This window comes from Lycorma delicatula, chromosome 4, assembly GCF_047948215.1.
Source record: "Lycorma delicatula isolate Av1 chromosome 4, ASM4794821v1, whole genome shotgun sequence".
NCBI lineage: Eukaryota > Metazoa > Arthropoda > Insecta > Hemiptera > Fulgoridae > Lycorma > Lycorma delicatula.
Window position 1 is genome coordinate 76,791,514 of NC_134458.1, and position 27,420 is coordinate 76,818,933.

The 27,420-nt window shown below is 27.6% G+C and overlaps 1 protein-coding gene across 4 annotated transcripts in view; it reads right to left on the reverse strand.

Moving 5' to 3' along the window:
• Window positions 1–6,846: 6,846 nt before the first annotated feature.
• The window catches only part of LOC142323570 (catenin delta-2-like), a 172,659-nt gene continuing 152,085 nt past the window's right edge, over window positions 6,847–27,420 (reverse strand). For 3 of the 4 annotated variants that reach the window (XM_075363377.1, XM_075363378.1, XM_075363376.1), the window contains 3 exons: window positions 26,628–26,979; window positions 18,924–19,016; window positions 6,847–16,976 (listed from right to left, as the gene is read on the reverse strand). In XM_075363377.1, coding sequence (XP_075219492.1) covers window positions 16,734–16,976; window positions 18,924–19,016; window positions 26,628–26,979 — 688 coding nt within the window. In that variant the 3' untranslated portion in view covers window positions 6,847–16,733. Of the gene's footprint in view, window positions 16,977–18,923; window positions 19,017–24,862; window positions 25,020–26,627; window positions 26,980–27,420 lie in introns of those variants that run through there. The other variant, XM_075363379.1, reaches the window with a different exon arrangement.

A 27,420-nucleotide genomic window follows, 5' to 3' on the forward strand; every position in this document is an offset into this window, starting at 1 on the left:
ATTTAAGCTTGGAAAGCTTCCATCCAATACGTACTATATGATCGAAATTCATCAATCAAACCACTCACGAGTTTTTCACGTAGCTAATGTTGCATAAGGAAGTTAAATAATTAAAATCTTCATCGGTTCATAAATCTTAAACTTATTTCTAAACCTACTCGTGTAAGGAGGCTCGTGTACGCAGTATAAATAAAGGACTGAAAATATTTTTTTGCGTTATGCTTGAGCATAATTCTTTTTATGAATTAAGATTAACATTTGTTGAATAAGAAATAAACAGCATGAAACAGATTTTGTTTACATTATTTTACTAAAGTATTTTGAGCCATTTTATTGAGCTCACAGATTAGTTTGTTAAAGAGGTAATCAACACCATTTCTCGTAAAGGATCATAGTAGTAAAGAATATCAGTCTAGAAAGCAGAACTCCCTATTTTCGATGACTACGTTTTGCGTAAAAGCACGAACTCTTTCGAATATAACTTACAGAAAAGCTCATTTTTAAAAATTGTTTAAAGATTTTCGTACAAATGAAAAAATTGTACTTAACAGAAACTTGTGTCTTAAATCAGGTTGACGTTTGGTAAATGAATATAAAAGAATGAAAATTTGAAACTTATAACAGTCCACTAATAATAAAAATAAGCGTTTCGTATAGACAAGCACTAAATTTCTCAAGACCTTCCAAAAACTGCATGAACTCTTAAAAACTGTGATCGTTATCCTTACTAATCTCTATCGCCTCATTTAAAATATTGTCAAATGGTTAAGCATTATTAATTAAACGGATGTTACTACTTTGCAAAATAGTCAGAACTGTACTTGGCAAAGTTTTTTAAAGAACTGGTAAAAGTTAAATGTTGCATAGAATATTTGTTGCAATTCACATCCAATTTTTATAGTTATTGAAAAAGCTACTTTTTTCAATTCATATTTTTGACTGCCATTTAATATATATATATTGATCCAAGAGATTAAGTATGGTTATGATGTCAATATAGTTGAATACTGTATATGTTCATGGACTCTCCACAAAATATCTGAGGGAAAACCACAAAGGTTTTGGTCAACTGAAATTACTTATTTCTGTATTGTGAATTGATCTCTCAAAAACTTTCACTTCTGGTATACTGAAGATTATAATGCATTTTTCTTACCTATATTTGATTATTGTACTTAAAAGTTAATATTTTAGTAGTCTGCAACATGTTAACAGAAGGCATGTAATCCTTCAGTAAAAGCATAGAAAATTCATACTTAAATGAAGAGTAAGCTATTCCTGTAAATTACTTGTTTTAATTACACATGTAGGATTGAAAACATGACAAACTAATAATAAATTGAATACTGAGAAAAGCTAATATAAAAATCAACTGTACTATTATAAGGTTTTTTAACAAAAGTAAAAACATTTCTTAGAAATATCTTTAATAATTCCTTTGATTAATTTTCTAAAAAATGATAAACTACAGTATTGCGACAAATTACCTTTATTATTGATGAGGGCAAAACAACGATGTCCTGCAGAATTTTCTCAAAAAGGTGTTTACCCTTGATTTGTTTATACCATATGAATGAAAAAAATACAAGGGTTTTATATTTTATGGGTACAATAAATTGTGGAAAACAATGAATAGTTTCATTGTTTTCAAATACCATGCAAGAGATTATTTGGGAAACAAATTTAAAAACTCAGTATTTAAAAATGCCAAAATTTACCTTTACAATATCTTTCCGGAAAACTATTCCTTTGTTTGTGATGTAGCGGGTGAAATTGTTAATAACACCTTCCTTGAAATTGTGGAAGTTCCTTTATTATGAGTTCAAACAGTATATTTGATCTACACAGCATTATGTCAAAATTATTTTAATAAAATTTGGTACATTTATAAATTTTATTTTGGTTGCATGTAGAGTTCCAGCTTTATGTCAAATTTGTAAGTTATGTTTAGTTGTTTGTATGTATGTCCAATTTCTGAGATGATTTACATACAACAATTCTGTTGGTAATGCATGAGAATTATATGTGTTCTTGTATTTTGAGTGAAAATAAGCCCAGTGTAGTATTTAGTGCAATCATTGCAGTTTAATTTTTGTAGTCCTGGATTGTTGAGCTTATCAGTTAACATTTTATTAGTTGATCATATGCTCTTGTTTATTTTTTTGAAAGCAATATATTATAACCTTATTTTCTAAAAATGTGAATAAATTTTTATGAATGTTGATTTATAATACAATTTTCAGTTCTAGGTATTTTTTTAAATTTTGTTCTGTATATAAAATAGAGGGAAAATTGAATAGGTTTCATTAAGAAATGTGCGGTTTATAATTGTGGGTGTGTAGCTGCTGTCAATGTGCGCTAGATTTGAAGGTGAGCTTGTCTTGTAAGGATATGCTGAGGTCTAAAAGGTTGTCTGTATTTTGCAGTATAAGCCAGAGTATAATATTGTCTGTTTAGAACATGTAGATCTAAGTGTTCTAAAAATATTTTAGGATGGACGTGGTAGTGTAAAGCTACCACGCATTCCAAGCTACCAAGCATTCTTGAAGTCTATGTGAAATAATTTTGTTCTTTACAGCTTGTTATGGTTTTACAGTTGACCATTCTATTGGCATGTTTTTATATGATGTCTATGTATTTTTATAAAGATTATCTATATAAAATTAGTTTTGTGGTAACATTATGCCTCCTGATGAAAGGTGCTAGTGTCTTTTATTACATTGTAATGAAAAGACTGATATGCAGCCTTTTTTTAAACAATTTTATCCTTGTGTTTGGGTGTACATTTCAAATACCAAATGGTGTAATAAACATACATATATGTATTTATTTTAATAAAAACTTGCTAGGAATATTGTACACCAGATTCTATTTCTTGCCAAAAATCTATAATTACTTTCTTAAACATTCTCCCATAGCTGTTTACCTTACATTTAACTTTAAGACTACTATTCATCTTTCATAATATATTTATCAAATTACTCAGTTTGTTACTTTCTTCTCTTAATTTGCATGGCAAAGAAAATAATGGTTAACAATCATCTTCAGTTTTTTAACTGTAAACAATTTTAATAATGTTTTTTCACTGATGTAGCATGCTTATGAAGAAAGTACTACTGAAATTCAAGAAGACTTTTTTTTAAGCAAACAAACTTTGCAATGACTATAAACAACCTTTTTCATTTCAGAATTAATAACTGTATTTTTGTGTGCAATAACATTTTGCATATTAATAGCATGCTTTACAGAACTGGTGAAAAAAAAGTTATTTACTTAGTAAATTCCATTTTCATTAAAAAGAGTGATTTAATCTTTTAAGGAGTAATGTGTTTCACTTATGCGCCAGTTGAAATTTGAAAAGGAATGGTGTCACATTTATGTCCTAAGATAAATTTCATACTTGGTAATAAGTATAAAATTACATATGAGTCACCAATCTCCATTTATTTTTTTAATCTAGTTTTTATTGTACTATACATTACATAGCTTTCTTTTTTTATAAATTTAGTAATGATTATAATGAAAATCTGTTAAAAATTGTACTATTTTTAGTACAATTCTCAGTTTTTACTGAGAAAAATTGAAACCCGTGTATAATTTAATCACAAATTTCTAATTCTATCTATCTCGATTTAAAACAGTGAGAATGTAGTATTCATAACAATGGATATAACTTACTAATCTTAAACTGTGTACATTTATTAATAATTTTAATGTGTTTGACAGAATTAAGAGTAAAAAAAGAGTCAAAACCAAATTAGATTTTATGATCAATTAAGAGTTCATAAACAGAAGGTCAATTTTACTTTTTTATACGAAGGAAAGATAAATCTGTTACATTTAATTTTGACTTCTAAAAAAAAAAAATTAGCAAGTAACAAAATATGCTATTCTAGTATTTCAATATCATTTTCCAGTTTGCTCTAAAAAAAGATTTACGTATCTTCAAAAATAAGTAGTCATAAGAGGATAATTCATTATACAGCTAATATAGTTATGTTCAAAAGTAAATTTAAAATATCAAAAATTCTGTGCTAAGATACACTAATACTACATGCATTAATATTATAAAAATGTTGAGATTAATTAAAAGATGTAAATAACTCATTACAAAAGCATTATGAACGGGAATGGGATGACAAGAAACAATTTTTAGTATTCTGCTGGTCATCTTTTTTTAAATTTCAACAAAAATAATGGAGTGCTAATAAAGTGATCTCCATTGTGAATAAAATATTTTGAAGATAAAATAGATTTAGTTGTTAATTAAATAACAAATTATTGAAATAATTTAATTTTTATTTTAAGAACCATTGAACTATTGATAATTTTTTAATATTACTATAGTACTGTAAAAAAATTGATATTTCTCATTTAACTTACTTTTTTAAATTTCAACATTATAAAAAAAAAAAAAAAATAGCAATTTCCTTTCTGCTTACTATGTTGCATCTCCAATATTTAAGTTGTGAATATTATGTATAATATGTAGTAAGATCATATCATGAGGTCACAATAAATTGAGATAACTGGATTTGTCTGAGATTCTCCAAAGTGAAAGTTTGATGTGGACTCAGTTATAGACAGATTATAGGGCCATTTTTTATCGTAGAAAAAATTACCACAGCTACTTTAGTACATGTTAAATTTAAAGGCAGGTCCTCGCTACAAGCTGCTTCTACTTGCCTCCTCAACCCCACTCCTATAACCCAGCACGCATAACACTTGCTACAAAAGTAAAACCGCCAAATGATATTGCTTGTATTTACTGTTTAATCTACTATATTCATTTATTTATTTCATTTGTTTTTTACTTATTTGAGCTACTATATAAATTATTTTGTATGAAATCATTTTATGTTTTACGTTTATAAAATAGTATGAATTAACGTTTTAATTAATAAATGTTACGTTTATGATAGTACAAACTTAATATCTGTAGTATCTACAATTTTTTTTGTAATAAATTTAATAATGATTATAATTCTATTACTTTGATTCACATTTCTTTAATACTTTATTTATGTATTTTTTTATACAATTTAATGTTTTTATTTTGTAGTTTTGTAGGCCTACAAAACTCAAAAGAATATTAGTTATTGGTGCATACGTGTTATTTAGAAATAATTCTGGTAAATAACTAAGCCACGTCAAAGAAAATTGTAACATTATAGCCAATAATAAACAACTCATTTCATATACTTTTGTATATCATTTTTTCTGTTTATTTATAGAAAAACCTTAGTTTAATATAATTTAAAAAAATATATATATATACTTTCTTTCTTCAAATACATAAATTACTTTATATATATATCTTGAACAAAATAGTAGGCATAAATAATTTTATTTGAAATAACAAATTACCAGAACATATTTCATTACTATAATAGTAACATCATAACTGGATACAGTGCAAGTCATTGCAAATTAATGGATGTGCCTTTTGAAATACTACTTTGGCTGTTGGTGTGAGGAGAAGTCGCTGAGTGATGTTAAGAGCAGTGGAAGAGATGCCACAGTGCACTACTGACCCACCTTCAGATATTACATATACTATAAGTATCCAAACATGCTTCAGCTATTTGTTTTTCCAGAAATTGATGATGGATACAGTTAAATTGTTTATAAACAGGATGGAGAATAGTAAAACAAATACTTTAGATGACATAGAGTTTAATATATGATGAAGTTCAGACTGAAAAACTGGGGATCATAATTTATTGATTTTTCTAAAATTTAATACAGCAGAAATGCATGATACCAATTTAATGTATTCTTTTACTTTTATATATGGTGGAGAACATGGGTGTAGGTAGTGTGGCACCTTGTAGAATGTAACATTAGTACTAGCCAGTGTACAAATACAAAAATGTCAAGTAACAAGGGTTTATTGACTTTGGTGGCAACTGGAACTATAGCATTACATAAGGCTTAGATATAATACATTATTCATAACAAAAATAATGTACTTATTTATCGTGTTGTATTTGATATAAGCATCAAGATTACTTTAGAAGCTGGAATTCTTTGTAGGAGTGAGTCAATGAGATGTATCGCAGAAGAAATGTGAATTCATCAGTGACCAGCCATAAAAACCTCCACAGCTGTATGAAAGGGCTATTTTAACCTGAATATACAATTAAAGTCAAGTTATTTATAGAATAATAATTTTTATCATGGCAAGTCGATTAATTAAGTTATGTATAAAAGTAACTTCCTACAAACACTCATCATGTCCTGTATTCATATTTTCACACTTGATTCACAGTTAAAAAATTTTCATTACAGTTACTTATACCACGATCTTATTTACTGCGACAATAATAAGGGTAATTTTTTTCTTAAATTAAGTCGACCAACAGTAATATAATTTAAGTGCAATATTTGTCTTGTCAATTAAGTACGTCTTGGGAATGAAAATAAGTGGCATTATACAACAAAAAACTGTACATACAGTAATGTTAAAAAAAACTTTAATTATTTAATTTTGTTAAGGATACTTATCAAGTGAATGATTTGCAAGAACTAAAAAACTTCTCGAATGATTTTTATTTAATACTTTGCAACTTTTGGACAAAACAAAATTATAGACCTGGGCCTAAGACCCAAATGCTCAACAATAAATGACCAATCTAAAAAAAATGATGGATTCGAGGGGAGGGGATCAACCATACTCAGGAGAAACCATTATGATCTAATAATATACTGAGTGTGATCATATGATCTCAGGACTTCTAAATCATTTATTTCTTTTGACTTGCAAGGAGTCTCTCACATCATGTTCTTCTGATAACAATTTATGGAAATTCAATAAAACGTTTTGTAAATATTAAAGCATAAATAATTTATATCAAAATTACTTTTATTATAACCATTATATATTTTTAATATTAAAGTGAAAATTATTTTTAAAATACACAATCATTTTAAAAAGATGATACAATAATTTTAAATAAATATAAAATTACAATTAAAATACAAAATATATTTTACATTATAATGAAATAAAACTAATTATACAGAGTCCAATCACATAAAATAAATATATTTATAATATTTCTAATTCCCTAATTCAATAATATACAATACCAATAATAGCTGATATACCCTTCAACAAGGATCAGTGCTTTTTAACATTAGAAATATAGAGAGAAAAGGTTGCCATATTTCGTAAGTTAAAAATAATTGTAATATTTTTACACTAAATAAAATAATAGAATATAAATAAATTCAATACAAACAATTAACATGTGATTATATAAACAATGTCTCAGGATAAACTAATAACAGTCAGTATCATACAGCATTCTTCAAGTTACAATCTCTTAAACTTCAAATCCAGTAGTCTATTGGTTTTTACATTAAAAATATGAAATCAAAGTTAAAAAACAACACCATTTCACATATTATCTAAAAGTTTCAAAACTATCTAAAGAAAATCCATCAGCTAAAATTAAATCTTAGATTTAATTTTAACAATTAAAACTAATTCATTTAATTTAAGACATTCATTCAATCACACAAACATACTTACAAATTCTCTTCATGGTCTTTAATCTTAAAAGAATGACAAAATAGAAAAAAATACATTTTACTTAACATGATAACGGTAATTTTTTATTAAAAACCATCAGGATGTGGGAAAAACTTGAGGGTACTTTATTATTCATTTTGTTTCATTATAGTAACAAACTTAATAAGAAAACCTTTACTAATTAAGGACATTTATGATACATACTAATAATGAGAATAGCATATGTTAACAAAACTTCCAACTGGCCAGAATGATTTTAATGATGCTTGTGCAATTCATTGTAACCTATATGTATAAAAATTTAAATATAATTATGATAGAGAGAAAAGTGGCTATACAAAAAAAAAGAAAGATTCTTACAAGTACTTGATATACTGTTTCTGAAGGATGGTGATTTTTTTTAACTAAATTATAATTCAAATAAAATGGTAATCAATTTAGATCGCTTGCTTCACAACACATGTTAAACTAAAACAAGTTTTAATGACAATTTAGCCCAACAAATAAGTTTCTCAAACACTGTGCAGGAATATACTTCACAGTTTACAAATTAAAGCCTATCTTGTGAGTGTTGTGCATGAATTAAAACATGATAAGGATAAATGAATAAATTACTGCCAGTATCTCTTACAGAATATTAGCAAAGGATTCCTTGATCCTTTTCTGAAGAGAAATGAAGATTTCAACAGATAAAGTGTGATTCAATTTATCAGGCTATATTAATTCTCAGAATATGCAGCACTGGACTACGCAAACTTAAATGAAACCCATCAGAAACCACTCCATGATTAAAAAATTTGTATTTGGAGTGCAATTTCTGAAAGCCGGATTATCGGACCAATATTCTTTGAGAAGACTGTTCATACAGATGTCTATTTAAGACAACAAAAAATTAACGCATAACTTGACTCCAGAACTTTCTTATGGATACTTCCAACAACAACACAGAGCAACTTGCAACACTTCTGACGGGTCTCTCACTCGAATCTACCAAGATTTCACGAAGTATAGAACAATCAGAAAGGACTTGTGGCCACCCCGATCTCCAGACTTATCGCCATATGATTTTTACCTGAGCCTATATGAAAGGGATAGTCTAAAAGAATAACCCATGGACGTTGGAAGAGTAGAAAGACAATATATGACAAGAGATTGCCAGGATTCCAGTCGGAGCATTGCAGAAAGTTTTTTTGAACAGGATTCGCCACGCTGAACTTTTTGCAGCAGCTGGTGGTGAGTAATTTAAACATACTTTAAAATTACATTGTAGACATTTCTTTTTTCAAAAGTACTGTAATTGAAAAATCGATAAATGTAAGTAATAAAATATTACTTTTTGCTTTTAATTTTTATTTCCTGAGGCCGGTTTTATTTGCCCACCTGTATAACCACATATTTATAAATAAAATACGTGTAAAATTACTGATATTCAGAAATTCGTACATTTTGATCAAGTAATAAAATCCATTTGCCATCTATTTAAAAATTCTCCATTTACAAATGACTTAACTGTCCCTCTAGTAAAAATACACTTGTGGCTAGATAAAAAGAATATTTTAATTTTTAAAAATAACTATTATACAAGAAATGAGTATTTATGTTCCCAACACAAAATTACTAGTTCTAATCAGTTCCTTCCAGATTAATTACTGGCATTTAATAAGGTTAATGTTCTGTTATATCATTTCTTCATAAAATCTGATAGACTGATTAGAAATTGACAGAAAATACAAAATGTATATCAGATCAACAATAGAAAATTAATTGTGTCTGTAATTTAAATGTGATTAGCATTTTACTTGTTATTCAGAGAAATAAATAAAAAATTTAAGTTACCCTCAAATTTTAACATGTTATTAAAAATACAAAAATATACACATAAACTGATACAATAACAGTAACTAAAAATTATTAGCCTTGAATCAATTAACAAATTAATCAATAATGGAAGTCAGTTTTTTTCTTAAAGAACTTTTAATCTCCATTCCATGCCATTACTACTAGTTCTAAAATAAATTAATTGGCATGCGATAAGATTAATGTAAATTACAAATCAAATTCAACATTGGCAGTGTCTACATTTAATACATGAAACAAGGCAACCCTCTTCTCGCTCATTATGATCATGTGTATTAGTATCTACATAATTAACTGCAGTTGCTCACAAAGTACTAATATACATAACTACAAAATAACACACACGCATTAATCTATTGAGTCGCAATGATATAAAATGTTCTTTCCTGTTTACTTAGCGCATCATATAACCATTAAATTAAAAATAAACTAAAAATAATTTTCTTCTGTAAAAAAATGTATAAATTAGGAATTTCACACTTAAAAAATTATCTAAACCTCAATGGATAATAATTTTTTTATAACAATGCATTACAACACTGACAGAGGTATATTATTAATAAATGGGTATGATGGCAGATACTAATACAATATTATATTTAAAATGACTAGTCTAAATAATATCGACAGTCACCTTGTTCAATAATTTTTTTTTTTTAATTAAAAATACTCATCTTAACACACATTATAAATTTTGAAAACCTCAACGCACTAACTGTTTTCCATGTCTTTTTCATTTGTTGCAGTAACTGATTCTACTAACTTTTATTACTCCTTATAATGTTAGCCGTGCACAAACAGGAAATGCCATACACCACAGCATTTTCTCCACATTTTGTACTGTTGTTATATTAAGAACGAGTTAAAAAAAAAAAATTAGAATGATACACAAGAGAAGGTTTTATTATTATTAATTATTAAAAGCTGCCATGTCAGATTTCTTCTTCTATTGAGTTAACTTCTTTTTACAATAGTAACACAGAAACAAATTTTGTAGTGATATATTGGTTTTTAAACCCTTTGGTACAAACCTCAGTTTCTAAACATCAAAAATCTGTACACAAAATGCCAATGACCAGTTTTATGGATATATGGAGAAAAAATAGAATAAGATGCTAAACATACACTTTGCCTGTTTATAGAAACAAACTCTCTTTAGAATATGGTACATTTTGGTTGTATAAAGACTCATACTATTGATCAGTTTTTAAAAATAACAAATTCTTGAGATAATTGTTTTGATAAAGTTACAAATTTATTATTTATAGAAAATGTTTATGAAAATTATATGTCAAGAATGCCTTTCATGTGATGTAAAAATTATTACTACTTATATATTTTTTTTATTTTACCATACTAAGCAATAAATTATTAGTTTTGGGAAAAAATTATTTTAGGTATGTAAATTCTATACAAGCTTTAACATTTAAAAAAAAAAGTAGTTTTTTAAATTAAATGAATTTATGGTGTAAATTAATGAAAAAGAGGTTGGGACTTTTGATAAGCATCTTTAGTACAATTAACACTTTTGATATAGGACTTAAAAAAAAATATAGCAGTCATAGGGTTAAGTTAAGGGGTTAATACTTTCATTCTGTTCAAAAGATCTATGCAAGGATTGTTCACCCATCAATAGTCTCCATATAATATCAAATAAATTAAGCATTAACACATTCAGATAAGAAAGCTATTGATGACATGCATAGCTTACATGAAATTTTATTTAGAAGACTGGACAGCACTGCTTAATAGTTAGCTGTGTTCAGTTGATTGCACAGTACAAGTATTATTTGTTGTTCAGAAGTATAGCAATATTTTATTTTAAAGGCATTAATTAATTAATTAATTAATTAATTCCAATTGCTAGCAGTCATCTGATCTAATAGAAACTGCACCCAGCGTCATTTCACTTTGGCAATATAAAGAAATTAATTTATTAAAAATAGCTTTGATGATTTCATCTTTACTTCGTGTTATTTAATTTTTTGAAGACACAACTTCATCTCAGAAATTTGTTCCATAACACCTACAACTTGAGATGCTCCATGAATTATGGAACAATCATGTTGTAAGGGATATAATTTACCATTCTGTTCAAAGCTTAACAGGATTTTTTTTTATGAAATATGATTTAAATGAGTATAAAAAATGTTTTCAATACTTTATCTTTAAAAGAAGTCTAACACTCATAACTGAACAAACAATGTTTATACAAATAAAATTTTTACAGGTTTTATGATCATGTGACCAAATAATTGCAGACAAAAAAGTATCGCATTTAATTAACTTACTATGTTGCAAAAATCTTTTTTTTTTAAGATTACTCAGGCGTTAGTCCTTACTCTTTATCATTAAATCTATTGATGTTTTAATATCAAACACCTAATTTTAGATGTGAATTGAATTAAATGATTTATCAATGCCTGGTAATGATCTGACAACACGACGGTAGTGCTGCTGTAACATATTCAGTAGTTAAACCACTGACAGTAGTAGGAAAGATGGAAGATCCTATGTGATAATGTATACTAAACATGTATTCATATGATTTTTTTAATCATACTTTAATAATGATATCTTAAAGGTAGTTAAATAAATAACAAGTCTTACTGCAGTAGCAGTGATGACAATAATAACAATAAGAAAAATATATTTTTATTGTCAACAAATGAACTATATTATATTATTTAATTGGGATATGTATACAGCCAAGTCCATTACAACAATTGTCGATTAAATCCTTAAACAATTGTTTAAATCCTTAAACATGTCACTATGAGCCTTTTCCATTTACTGTATTTTTTAAAGTTATAAATCAATATTATAGTACTTTCCAAATTACCAAAGAACAAATAAATGTATGTACAAGTATGCCTTTGCTTCAACATCTTCTCGGTACTAAACTTATACGCTATATAAACATCAGAAAAAATGTCTACTCAGAGAATTTATTTCATTTTATTAAATTTATAAGATATATTTAAGATTAGAAAATGTGACTGAGATTTCATAAATTTGGTAGTGAAATACTGCATTATCAAACCATTTTTAAAACTGTGACATTTTTTAATTTCATAGTCAAACAAACCGTTAACCTGTGAAATTAAAAAAAACTCAATCTTACAGTTAGGTATAATTTCTTTAATCTTTAAACGGTCATAAAAATTCAAAAATATATATTAAACATTCAGCAATGGTCAATGTGCCATAACTAAAACAAAGAAAACAATGATCCTATAGAAAAGAGCAACTTACAATTTGTGTTTACTTCACTTTTTCATGAATAGTTCATAACATTCAGAAAATGATCAACATGCCTCACATTATATGTATGGGAAATATACAGTTGTTAAAAAAAATTTGGCATTCACTTTCTCTTCTTTCAATACTCACAATTCATTGATGCTTGACAATAGTGTGTTTATGCAAACCTTATAACTTATTCATGAGGGCCATTTGTTCAATTAGTGATATTTTAATGAGCTCTTGGGTTCTCACAATCTATTACCGTCTCTAGTAATAAAAAAAAAAATACATTTTAAAATAGACAAATATAATAGTGTATTAAACAAATTTATTGTAAAATATATTTACAACATCAGGCTGCCTATAATATAAGTTTTTTGCATATCTTTATCAGTATTACTACACTGTAAGGGAGTCTAATCTGGTACGTAAAACGAAAAATTAGCATAGATAAAAACTAAAAATCAATGACTTCATGAAATAAAGGAATTTATTTTGTGCTTATTATTATCATCAAGGATTTTATAATGAGTGAAAAGAATAAAAGAATTATCCATTCAGTGGATGTAACGAATAGGTTCATTACATCTACTGAATGGATAATTATTTTATTCTTTTGCATTGAAGTAATGGAAATGACAAAAACAACAATAATGATAAGAAAAAATTTTTTTTCTGTCAGTAAGAATGGACAAAATTATTATAATAGTCTTTTTCAATGTGATTATTGATATTACCATAACATCTTTTCTTTTATTCAATAAAAATATAAACTCATATGGCACATATAATATGTACTGAAAAATAATCTTTAAAAAGTAACAGCACTGATTCAGTTTGTTTTATGATTGTATCAGAATGATCAAACTGCTTGCAAAACACTTTCTGATATTTTTAAAGTGTCTTTTTAGAAATTATTTAGATGTTGCCATGAGCTTGGAACTACCTTGTAATATAATGAAAAAAGTTGTTGGGATTGATGTATATATTAAATTTTATAAAAAAAAAAATTGATTACAGTATTATTTTATGAGTGATCAGTCAATTAATGTGATTTGTTATCAAAAAGAGGATGGCACAGATGGTTAGCACTCACTTACCTGAGTAGAAGATTTGACCACCAATCTGTGGCTGGATTGTAGTTAACACACTGACATTTTGAATATGGAATCATTGTAATAATGAAGTTTCATTATTTCAATGAAAATGTGAATTAATACGACAAAATATCCTTAATTTTACTGCTATATATATAATTTTTTGAAAATTCAAATAATTCATCAATATCTGATTAATTAACCAGTGTGTTAATTAGTTTTTTAGTGATGGAAGACAAGAGATGCATGTTCGTCCATAACTAAGTTTTAGGCTCATAGAACAGTGATACAGTTTAGAAAATTCTAAATTTTTAATTTTTTAATAATTATTTTGATGTAATTGTATAACTGAATATGAACTGATGATGTGGGATCCTGAAAAAATTGATTACTGGTGTTAATTTGGTAAGGTTACTTATATGTTTAGTGTGTTTTGGTAGCTAAGTTTCGGTTAATATATATATATATCAATAAACGTTTATATGCTGCTTTTGAAGTTAGAGATGATAATTCATAAAATGCCACTGTTAACAAATTAAGATGCATTTGAACACACTTTACATTCTATCTACATAAAGTGTGTGTGTGTGTGTGTATGTGCACAAGTATTCTATATTATACATAGATATTTTACAATTAATGAAGAAAAAAGTGAGTAGAGGTCTTTTTTTATTTTGAAATACAGTTTCTACTTTCAATTTCAACACTCACATTTGAAAGAGGCGTAAATCCTATTTTAATAAATAATGAAATAAGATCTCTCTAAAACTGTTTAATTATGATGAATGATGATATAACAGTAAGGACTTATACAAATCGATATACTGACCTTAACGTATTAGTTAAAGCAGAAATGCTAATCTGTAACAATATTTAGGTAAACAATACACTTCTGCTCTACTATTAACACATTTTTTTACAACAATGTGTGCTATAAAAATTTATAAAAACTTTACTTTTAATTTCTGATTTCCTAGTACAGTAACAGACCACATTTAAAATATTAAATAAAACAGCTGCCTTCCATTAGTTAACAATTGGTCATATGAAATTTTCATTGCAGTTTAGAGCATATTAAATTACAGATTTATAATTCAACTGCCCAGTTTTACCGATCTAAATGCTTTTTTGATTCATATACCATTGCTGCCAATTCTAACAAGATACAAATCCATATCTTAAATATAAAAAAGACAACCATAAAAATTGAAAGAAATCAGTTATAAAATAATGAACATTTTCAAGATTTGAATATTAATATTAGGTAAAAATGAAAAAAAAAAAGAATTTAATGAGCAATCATTTCCATTCCGATTTGACGTCCCATTTTAATATACTCTACTAATATCTGAAATATTTAAAACACATTATTTAAAAAAATGTACATTTATAATTACTCTTTAAAAAATTATCCGTTAGTAATGTTTACATATTTATATAAAAAAATAGTGCAATCTAAATAACTTATGTGCTTATGAACCAAAAAAGTTAGGCAAAACTGAACTCCATATAAAAAATGATAAAAAAGTCTATATAATAATAAATAAATAAATATATATATATATATATTTTTTTTTTTATGAAGAATTAAACTTTTATAATAAGTTTTATGTTTCTGTTAAAACACTTCTTGAATATTCTATTCACCTTCAGTATTAAACTCACATAAATATCTCATTATTAATACAATAAATATTAGTTAACATAATTTTCCAAATTTACAATATTAATACATAATAATAATAATCATGAAAATAACAATAATAATAACCCTGTGTACACTATATTTATTTAATTCTGACTCGCATATACAATATTTATTTTTTATAATTACACTTACAAATACTGGCAATTCAATGTTTAAAATATTAAAATTGACAAAGTACTTTCAATAAAATATATCAAAACACAAGTAATTATTTAAGAGAAAAAAAATTGACAATAAGTAACATTCTCATAAACAACAACCTACAATACTTACTACGTGCATATCAAACACACATACATATATATATGCACACACACATTCGCACACTCTTACATACGTAAACACCATACAAAACATTACCAAGCGCATAAATCCTTTTGTTTTAAACACTGATAATGGAAACTTATACCTAAAACTGCTAATCATATTTATCAAAGTTAAAAGAATATGTACGCAATGTATGTATATATGGAAAGAACATAATCGTCTTTAATATCTGGTGAGACAAGACAATATTATTATTATTATTAATATACATATTTCCTACAGTTTTATATAGACCTACAAAAATGATAAATTAGGAACAATACTATGCATATGGTATCGTTTATATGTTATTTGTGGAATGAGACAGTAATAATAATAATAATAACCATAATAATAATAATAATCATAATAATAATAGCCCAACCGGTTGCTTGTTACATGGCACTTCACTCTTAACACACCATCCTCGGTTATCAACAAACACACATAGTAAGACGCTACCTACCACTATTCTAGTCTTGTCTATTTATTTCACATGTATATACAGGCATCTATTTTATTAAATTGTCTATTAAAGTAACACTATTCCGTATTAATAATGTACCAAACTTTTAGAATTCACTTAAGTATTCACTCAATGTTAAAGGCAAATTTTATGTTAAAGAAAAAAGAAATGATATCCATAAATAAAATCGAAAAGAATAACACAAGCAAATGTTTCCAACTACTTTAAACAAAAAAAATTAAGTATTTCATTTGTCCTTACCTTTAATTTATTACTAAAGATAGTGACGGATCGATCAATTAGGAAAGGACAAATTTCAAGACAATTTTCGAAGAAACTTAAAAATGTGGGCTATTACGATATGGCACGAAAATTTCACAGCAGACTGAACAAAAGATGTTAATTAGCAACTGAATATGCAAATTAAAATGGCAAGAATATTATTAACATTTATTCTTTCTGACTTCAGAATTTGCCTTCGGAGCACACAGAGCGAAATCCTTTGTTTGGACTCATTTAAACCCATGAATCCCCGCCTGCTGGTGCAGCAACATGGCCGTGTCCATCGACTACTAAACCTTTCGGGGTACCTGTTGCAGCGGTGGCTGGTGTGGCTGCTTGCGCAGGTGGTGCAGCTGTACCGGTGGCTTGTTCATCATATCCCCAAACATCTCCCGGGCCAGGGTTCACTCCTTCCAGCTGCCTGTTCTTCTTTTTTTCTCTGTTCACTTGGGCATATAGTGGCTCCCCAGGTTTCAACTAAAGGAACAAATGCACTCTTGGTATATGACAATGAACATTTAATAAAATTTAATTAATAAAATTGTATGTGTTTTTTCTACCTAAGACACAATGAATGATTTGCATACATAAAAAAAAACAACACTTAACTGACATCCTGACCTGTTCAGAAATTTACCCATAAGACAGGGATATCTTTAACAATGATTCTAATAATGAATGTTAAAAGAACAAGTGTAAGCCATACAATACAGTTTAATAAAACACGTACAAGATACCTGTGGACATGTTAGAAATTGTAATACATTTAAGTTAACAATTAAAATAAACTGTACACCTACATTAGATTTTTAAGAAGCTTTGCAGAATCCTTTGAAGTACTGAGTACATTTTTGCTTGTCTAATATCTTAAAATATACATTCACTTAATGTTTCTTTTATTTAACTTCTTTTTATAGTATTTCTTAAGGATTCCAATTCCAATTCAATGGTTACTTGGATAATTTTATTAAGGCCATACTACTGTTCTATAATCACAGTTTCCTTTTCCTACTGGATGGAAGTTTTTGGTTCTTTGTGGAACTAGATTACCAGAAGGGAAGTTAGGAGATAGCCTAAAAAATGGCTAACTTAAAAACTGAATTCAATTGTATCAGAAATTTCATATCTAAAATTTGAAAATTATTAAGGATCTGAGTATTGGAAAACCTAACAAAGTTATTAATTTTGAGAAAATAAAAACGAAATTAGATTATGTTAGTTGTCTAGAATTGGAGGACTTTTTACATAAAAGATTTGTTTCTAAAGTGTATACGATGATTAAAAACTTTCTAATTTGGACTTCAATCCATAATTTAATACATTTTTTCTGAATAAGACTGTTTGAAGTTAAGAGTTTTTATGTAATTCTGAAAATAATAATATTCTAATGCTAATGGATTATCATGTTTTATTTCAGTGAATTTTATATCATTATTTTTGACAAATTTCATATGATTATTTTACTTTGATTATATTTTTCTGGGAGGAAACTTTTCCCTCCTGGAATATTATACAGAAAATTAATAACATTATTAGTAATCAAAATATTCTTCTCTTTGAAGAAGGAAACTGATCTTTAAATCAAAAACCTGAATTAATTTCCTCCTTCCTCCTGTCTTGTCTACTTGTTATGCAATGGGGTTTTTTTTTGTTGTAAATTATTGATTAAATTATCTAATTTTATTGTTTAATTTAATTAATTACACTTCATGATATTCAAAATCTGTTTAAAATCTTTTAGAAAGTTATTAGAAAATGATTTCTTTTTTTCTCATTTCTATTTAGATCTCCTACTTCCATTTAGTCTAATTCCATGATCCTATCTATTTATATATAATAAAAATAAAACAAAATATTATTTTCACAATATCTACTAAAAAAAAGCACTGCATTTTAAGACTGATAACATGTTGTACAATTGCTTTGATTAATTGATCTGATCTGCCATGATTTGCACTAAATGAAATTTGGTTAGCTGGTGATATTTTCAAGTAATTTGAAAATAAAATAAAACTAATTTGATCAGATAAAAAATTGTAACTACAAAAAAATTAATTATAATCAAAATATTCTTTTCTTTCAAGAATGAAACCAAACATATTTAAACTGATCACCTAAGTTAATTTCTTCCTTCCTCCTGTTTTGTCTACTTGTATCTTATGTGATGGCGTGGATTATCATGTTTTGATTATATTAAAAATATAATCTTCTATGTATCTTCACACAGCAAGCACTTTACTATTGCAAAATGCTTTTAGTCTGTGTAGTAGGAGAACATATGTAAAACTGATGATAATTTTTGCCTTCTGAGCTCTTTGAGAAAGATTTGAAATGCAGATCAGTTGAATAAAACCAATAATTTCACATTATATGTTCACATAACAGATTAAAAAAGTAATAACTTCTCAATATAATACTACTTACTGGTGCAGGAGGATAAATTCTAACACCACCAGGTGGAGGAGCATGAGCAGTACCCTCTGGATATGACATATCAGCCATTGGTATTACTTCATCCTGAAAATAAAATTAAAATAATAATACTTAAGTTATAAGTAACTTGATTCTATGGACCCTGGGGTTTTAGGGACAGAATTTTCATTCACAATTTTACAAATATAAGCTAATATGTTTGTAGAATCAGAGCACAGTGGGCAGAAAGAACTGCTTTAGACATATTGCATTGCTTCAGTATTAGGTATAATTATTGGATATATTTAATGACTTATTTGAAGGAGGTGACAGCTGTACCATATGACTGAAACTGAAATAGTTGAAACTGTTTTCAGCCATTAATGTTGATGGAAGCAATGAACAAAAATATAAAGAGGTAATGATTTAAACTGTGTAAAGCTTTCTGATGTCAGAGAAACATTAGATAAGGTTGTTACTCGATAATACCTTGGAGACTGAAATACAGCTTACTTGAATTTAAAACATCTTAGGAAATTTAAAGATCAAGATAATACAAATAAAATGAAAAATCTTTTGTAATCATTTAAGTAAAAATGATTAATTGTAAATAAAAATAAGGTGATAAAAATAATTAATGCTTCAATATGATGTTTATAATTATAAAACTGTTAATATATTATCAAGTATAAGCAAGTGTTTATGTTTACACCTATATTCAATAAAAATTATATTACTACAAAAGAAAGAATATGAAAATATAATGGTTTGTATTTAGACTTTTATTTTCACAATTCACTAATTCATGTAACTTCTGTTAACTAACTGATCGTGAAAAATTTAAATAACAAAATTTTAAGTTTTATTTGTAGCTATTTTAATAATGTGATTTTTTTAAAAATTTAATTCAATACTGGGTAAATCTGACATTATAGAAGGTTCCTTTTTTTCAGCAGACCATTAATTAATTTCCATTGATTTTATATCAAACTATTTTTGTCCAAGAAAGAGGTCAGGTTATTATTATGTGAGGTTAGGGCTGAGCGGTTGAATCCTCCAGTTAGACTAATACAGCTAATTGAATGTCTCATACTTTGTACTCATAATTCAAAATTAATGAGTGATTATCAACAAGTTAATTTTGGAATTTTAAGAGAATAATCAATGTCTCAATGAAAATAAATGTAAATCTTGCCTGCAAATGACTATACATTACTGGCTTTGTGCTGGGAGATATAATTATTTTATTTCATAATTAAATAACTCTCAAGTGATAAGAAAATTCTTGAGTTTTTTTCTCTTAACTTCCTTCTAAGATCAGTACTAATGATATCAAGCACTATGTACCTTTTTCTAAGAATCATAATATTCATAAAAAACAGTGACAGGGAAATACTCAGATGTTGAATATCATTTAACTTAGTATTTCTGTTCATAAAAAAAGTAATTAAAATTTGTAGATTTTAAATTAAAATTAGTTAACTTTTTTCTTACAAAAATTAAATAGTGACAAAGGTTGTCCCTTGTTACAGTAACTATTTATCAGTCAGTATAAAAAGTACTAAGAATAAATCATTAACAGAACCTAAACTCGATTTGATGTTTTATACACTAAAGCAGAGGTTCTCAACCTTGTACTTGTAGGCACACATATACCCTCGGGGCTATTTACATGTGCCCACGACAGTGTTGAAAAAAAATTAAATTTTAAAATTAAAGAAAATAAATAAAAAGTTATTTTAGCTTTTAAAATCTTGCAACTGAGAAATTCGCTAACTGGCTATACTGATCGCCTATTATAATCATGCCTCCATCAACATCTTCTAGTAGTATGATATTAGTTGTCACCACGTGCTGTTGTTGTAATCTTGTACTGTTGTCATGACATTCTATTGATAAGTTGTGTTTCTTTGAATTTATACTTCTTTTATGCGATTAGGGGAAAAAGATGAGTGAAATTTTAACATGCATGCATACACCGCCACATGAAAAACATAAATATAATGAATTAAGACGTTAAAAAAAGTTTAGTTTGTATATACTTTAGCTAAATTATCTCGTAAGAGGCTGAAGTGATTAATATTGTATATTGTGAGTATTGTTGTTCATATAACCTTACTTATTTACTTTTAATAATAATTATTCTGTACATAAATATCAATAAATGTTTCAAGATTCGAGGTTAACTCCCTTTAAGTATTATTTGTCGTTAGTAAAATAATAATTATTAATTTTATAATTACTGTATATTCTGAAAATAGCAGACATCTGGTAACAGTTTGATATTTTTTAACAAAACTTAAATTATTAATATAAAAAAAAGTTAAAAATATGCACAAAGATTTTTAAAATGTCTACAACTAACATTTTTTAATTAATTTAATATTCATCTTTGTTGATTTATTTATTTAAAAATTTAATATATTATCATATACTTGCTACTTGCACAGTTATTTATTATTAGTATGTTTTTAATATATATTTTTTTTTATTCTAGTCTTTGAGATGGCTAAAACTAATGCTGAAACTTTTTAGTTACGCCAAAGAAGTATAACTTCAAACACACATACGTAAGTACATACACCTATTTTTTTCTATATCAACATTTCACTCCAAAATGAGTAATCCAAGTAAAAAACAACAAACCTATCATTTTAACAAAAATTGGGAAGAATACTACTTTGTTATCAAAAATAAAAAGAAATGTATTTCCTTAATATGCAAGTGTTGTGTCAGTAGCAAAAAAAAACATAATGTTGAACGTCACTACAAAACCAATTAGAGTTCTTTTGAGGTTAATTATCCACCTAAATCCAAGCTAAGGAAAATAAAACTTAACTAAAATCAGGGTTATCTACCCAGCAAGCATTTTTTACCAGCCATATAAATAAAAATGCCACTATTGCTTCCTTCAAAATTTCTTATTTGTTGGAAAAAAAAAAAAATTAAGGAAGCATTTCTCGTTTGAGCCGATTCGTTTTTTGAAGGATTTTCTGAAAAGCGAAAAATTATTTCAACAATACAAGATTTACCGTTATGAAACGATACAAGTGCAAGAAGAATCCAAGGGATTTCAACAGATTTACAAAGTCAATTGAAAAATGATTTGGAAGAATGTCAGATACAGCACAACTGGCAGTAATGATAAAAATGGTATTCAGTGATTTTAGTGTGAAAGAAAAACTATTAAATTTACTATCAATGCAAGAGCAAACAAGAGGATGAAGATATTTATAAAATCTTTAAAAATTACTCAACAGAAATTAATATGCCTTTGCACAAGTTATCAGCAATTATTACTGATGGTGCACCAGCAATGGTGGGCTGCAATAATGAATTTATTTCCTGTTGCAAGAAAGATGAATCCTTTCCATACATTATGTGTTATCACTGCATCATACATACATATGTGTGAGAATATTACCCTTCGAACATGTTATGGATGTTGTTAAAATAACACTGATAAACATAATTTTTGTTTCCTAACATTCGATACACAATATTAATCTGTTTTTTTATGCTGAAAATGAATATGAACTCAGAATCTTTCCACCACCTACCATTTTTGAAACAGTTTTAGATTTTAATTAAAGGATTTTTAACATTTTTCAACATATAGTTAGCATTTTAAGCTCCAAGATTGGATTTTGTTAGCTCATTTTTTATTATTTAACTTTAACACAATTTATAAACTATAAATAAGCAATACTAGACAAAGAATTAAATCACATCATAGTCACATATTATAAACTCATATGTAATACTGAAGAGTGAGCCTACGTGGACAAGATTAATCATGTCTATGCAGGTCAAAACATGTAGCTGAAAACACAGCTATGTTTATATTAAGCACTGGATTTAGGAATGAATTAATTTTGTTCAGTATTATTGCTGTCTTAAGTTTGTTAACAGTGCAATGTTATAATGCCTCAAAATTGTATAAATGATGTGGATGCCTTTTGTTATGTATGTGGTGAGTTTACCCTAAAATCAAATAGAAAAAACGTTACACTTTTAATTAAAAGCATGTAATTTGTACTTTCAGTGTAAAATTGGTGATCAGGATAAGACGTGGGCTCCTCAAATAGTATCCACTAATTGCTCTGTATATTTAAGAGGATGGCTGAAAGGTATGTGGAAGGCTTTCCCGTTTGGTGTACCTATGGTTTGGCATGAAACAAAGGATCATGTAACCGATTGTTACTTTTGTTTAACAAGTGTGTCTGGAATTTCTAAAATATCTAAACATACTGTAAAATAAACCTTCACTGCAATCTGCAATCATGCCTGCACCTGACAGTGAAATTATTCCGGTTCCTGAGCTGCCTGTGAATGTATGTTTTGAAAGCAGAGATGAAGAATCAGGCAGTACTGAAGATAAATGGTCAGGTCAACATGATGTTTTTTTTCTAGTTGCACATTTTTTACATGTAGAATGAGAAGTTACTGCAGAAGAGTTACTGGTTCCATTGTCTTGGCCAGCAAGAAGCCCTGATCTCACCATATCTGACAAAGCACTCTGGAATTTTGTAAAAGAAGATCCAAAAACACACATACATCAACAACAAGCAGCTTAAAGATGTTTGGTCAGCATTTGAAATAATCACCCCTGATATGCTGCTGTGGATGAACAACCAGACATGGAAATGCGTACAGCTGTGCTTTGAACATGGTGGAACCCACAAAGACAATTTAGATCCATAAAAGGTAAGCTACACCTATCCTAATAATTTCATAACTAGGTAAACTTCCCACCCACCCTGTATGTTTCAATTTAAGGTGACTATTATCATCATGCAGTGCAGCATTTGATGAATTTTCTAAAATAAGTATTTACATTCATTTTATTATAACGGCAGGTGAAATTAACACGTTTTGAAAACAAAATATCACAACAAAAATGTTTTTGTACATATTTTCCTTGCAACAAGAAAAAATCCAAATTAAGCATTTCCTTGTACAACTAAATCACAAATAAAAGGTAGTATCTTGCTTTTGCCCCTATGTGACTATTATGGACATCTACTTGACTGAATAAGTAACATAAAATCCATCATGATTACTATGTGTACACTGCATGACTTACTTTACCTATGTCCATTGCATCGCCTTATGTTATACACCAAGAATTAAACAGCTACTGCTGATAGCTGAGGATTAAAAAATTCATACCAATAAAAAAATGTAATTTTTTAATGTACCATCTTAGTTCTCATATTTATTTCCTGAAAATGAAATGGTTAACATTATCCTTATGGGGTTTTGTTGGAATAGGCAAAACTTATAGTTATAAAAAATATGAAGATTCTTTTTATTTTTGTTAATTGAAGGATGCTGGGACTTGAGTATTTGGGGTGCAAGATGGGGTGATCTAACCACTGAGTGATATTTGGACAATTTTTACTAGCAACCAGAAGATACTACTATATACCATGTGAAAAAAAAAACAGTTTGAATACTGCTGTGTTTTTGTCGATGGAGGGAATTATGAAGTTATAGGTTTGGAAGGAAGGGTACCCCAACCTCAAGTTTCCTACTTGTTAATTAATAGGTCAGGAAAGTTGCACTTTCCCCAAACCCAGGGTGTTCCCTTTTTTGAACAATCAGATTTTAGAGTTTGGTGGAATTTAGGTAAACAGTTTTATAAATACATATAAAGTTTATTTATAATTAAGCCTTATGAGAAAGTTATATAAATATACATATATAAATATAAATGTTAATTTTTGCTAGCACCACAGATGCAGGCATGGGTGGATGAACAAATGCAAATTAGTTGTAGAACAGGATTATGTATTTTAACCCATTCACACTTCATCTCAATTTATGAACATGTGGATTCCATGGACTAAATGCATCTCACAATCAGTCCATAGAACTGATGGTGTATTATAAATCAATCAGCAGTCTGTAAGGTTTAACTCTAAACATGTCAATGATACTCACTTGATCTGTGGAAAGTCAAGGTGTTTAAATGATGAGAATATTAACATCTTGAAGATTAGGTAAAAATCAGAAAATTGGGAAGATATGTATGCGGCAGTAGATACTAACCATAAATGGGAGCACTTTTTAGCAAACTATTGTGGTACCTTAATCTGCTATGTCCTGTAAAACACAGAAAGTTTAGATCTACCACCAACAGAACTGAAAAAAAAAATCAAAATAAAAAAAAAATCATATATAACTATCTAGGTCAGAAAACTAAAAACAGTATGCTGACAATGGGCTAGTTTTTGCCTTGCCTTGCTTTCAAATAATACAAGTGTTGTAAATATATTTTAGAAAAGAAGTAACCTTCATAATTTTTGGTTATCTTTCCATAACTGTGAAAACTAAAGTCCCTTAGAGTCCTTATTAGGCTTAGCTTTATTATTAATCTATGAAAATGATATGCGGGTAGAGATTACAAAAAATATTATGTAGATAAAACTTTGTTGGCGTTTATGTGCCAGGAAAAACTTTTTGGTGCATCGCAGGCCTTGTGTAATAAGATCTGTAGAAGTTACATTGGATTTAGCAGGGATAATTTTAAAAATGTGTGTTGATTAAATTTTCTATAAATAAGAATCATAATGAATTTACTTATTATTATAGGCAAAAATATTTGGTATTTCAGATCAAATTTTATGCTTTTGGTTGTTAAAATTTATTCAAAATTTAAATAACAGACTGATTTTAGATATAACAAGTTAAATACGGCTTTTTTCCACTAAGAAAATCTGCCCAGGCATGCTAGTTCAGAATTCTGATGATAGCTTACTATGGGGTTATTTCTTTTTCGTAACACAGGCTGTTGATGAGGGAAGCTACTAGTTAAGATGTTTTTACATCAAAAAAGGGGGAAACAAGGTTTTAGGAATCATATTTCAATTAACAGAAATTTATATAGATAAATTAAAATAGTATTTTAACTGTGCACTAGTTGCACTTAAAGATTTGGCTAACAGTAGTAAACAATCAATGTAATTTGCTGAACAAGGATATTCATACATTTAACAAATGGAGAGAAAAACTACTATAGAAAGAAAAGTTTACCTTTGATATTAAAAATGCTTATATGTAAGATATCAAATAAAAATAGTCTCAAACTCAATAAATGAGTTGTAAAATATGTATTATATTCATGTTCGTGTGAATGTGAAATATCTAAATTAATACATGTACCTTTTAAAAGTATGCATTATAATGAAAACTTAAACTAACGGTTATAAATTATTCATACTGAGAAATAATTACATGAAATATAATGAGCGAGTTTGAAAATGACTGAACTTGTTTTGTAACAGTTTCCAACAACAATTTACTTATTTAATTTCAGGAATAAATGACTATTACTGAAATAAAATAGTAACACATAATGTGTATTATATAATTTGTTTTTTTCATAGTTTTGATAAGTTTAATTTTATGACTGGTATTTCATGAAAGGTAATTATTATAATAAAATTAAAAAATATGGGATTTTAATTATGAAAATCTTAGTGTATAACTGAACTTCAATCTGAAAACTGTTTTTAATCTAGAAATATGTTAACAAGTAGTGGAAAGTACATACATAATTTATATACACAGAAGTTCTGATTTGGCACTTAGAAATCAACAGACATATTTCCAAATTTGTAAACAGAAATACCCTTCAGCAATTTTAGTCAACTGTATTTAACTAATAAACTGTACTTTTTTTATATCATAAACATATTGATAAAACCATACCGACTGAAAATTGGAAGCTCCAGGGATCCGTTGAGCAGGGTCTGTGTTCGGATTGCTAGGCCTCTGGATTGTTCTGTCCTCGTACCTTGTGCCACCTTGGCTGGCCATCGGCCTATTGAGAGTGCTGTTAGCATTGTTTGGTGAATGAGGCCCAGCATTTCTAGCTGCAACAGTTTTGGTAACAAAATCTTGTTCTTTCCAACCATGTTTTTTATACACTTCTCTAAGTTCTTGGTGCTGCCACATTGTAAAAAGAACTTGACCACCAAATTTTAGAACTCGAGGTGTATATTTCTGTCTCTGTCTGGTAATGTTCATTAAACGTTCCACACCACCAGATTCCAGTAATGATCTGAAATAAAAAATGAAAACCATCCTGTTATAAAAAAAAAAGGCATTTAATATGATAAGCTATGATCTAACTTTATTATATGCTTCAATGCGTAAGTAAAGCACACAAAAGTAAATTCTTTCAGTAAAAGTAATAAACCAATATTAGATAAAATATTATCATGTAAAAGTATATTAATGAAGTAACAATGCTAATGTTCCTACTATTAAAATCTCTTAACACTAAGTATATATTTTTCTTCCTTTTTTTATATCAGGCTTTTCTCTTTTGCTCCTGATTAGGATTATTAATAAACAAACTAGGTAAAATTAATCATCCTCCTTGCCTGAAGTATGGCAGATATTGGGACAAATACAGAGGATGTAGTGCACCCTGAGCACATGAACTGGGATATCAGGTAAGTTTTTAAAAAAAATTCTATTTTGTGGGTAAGAATTTCTT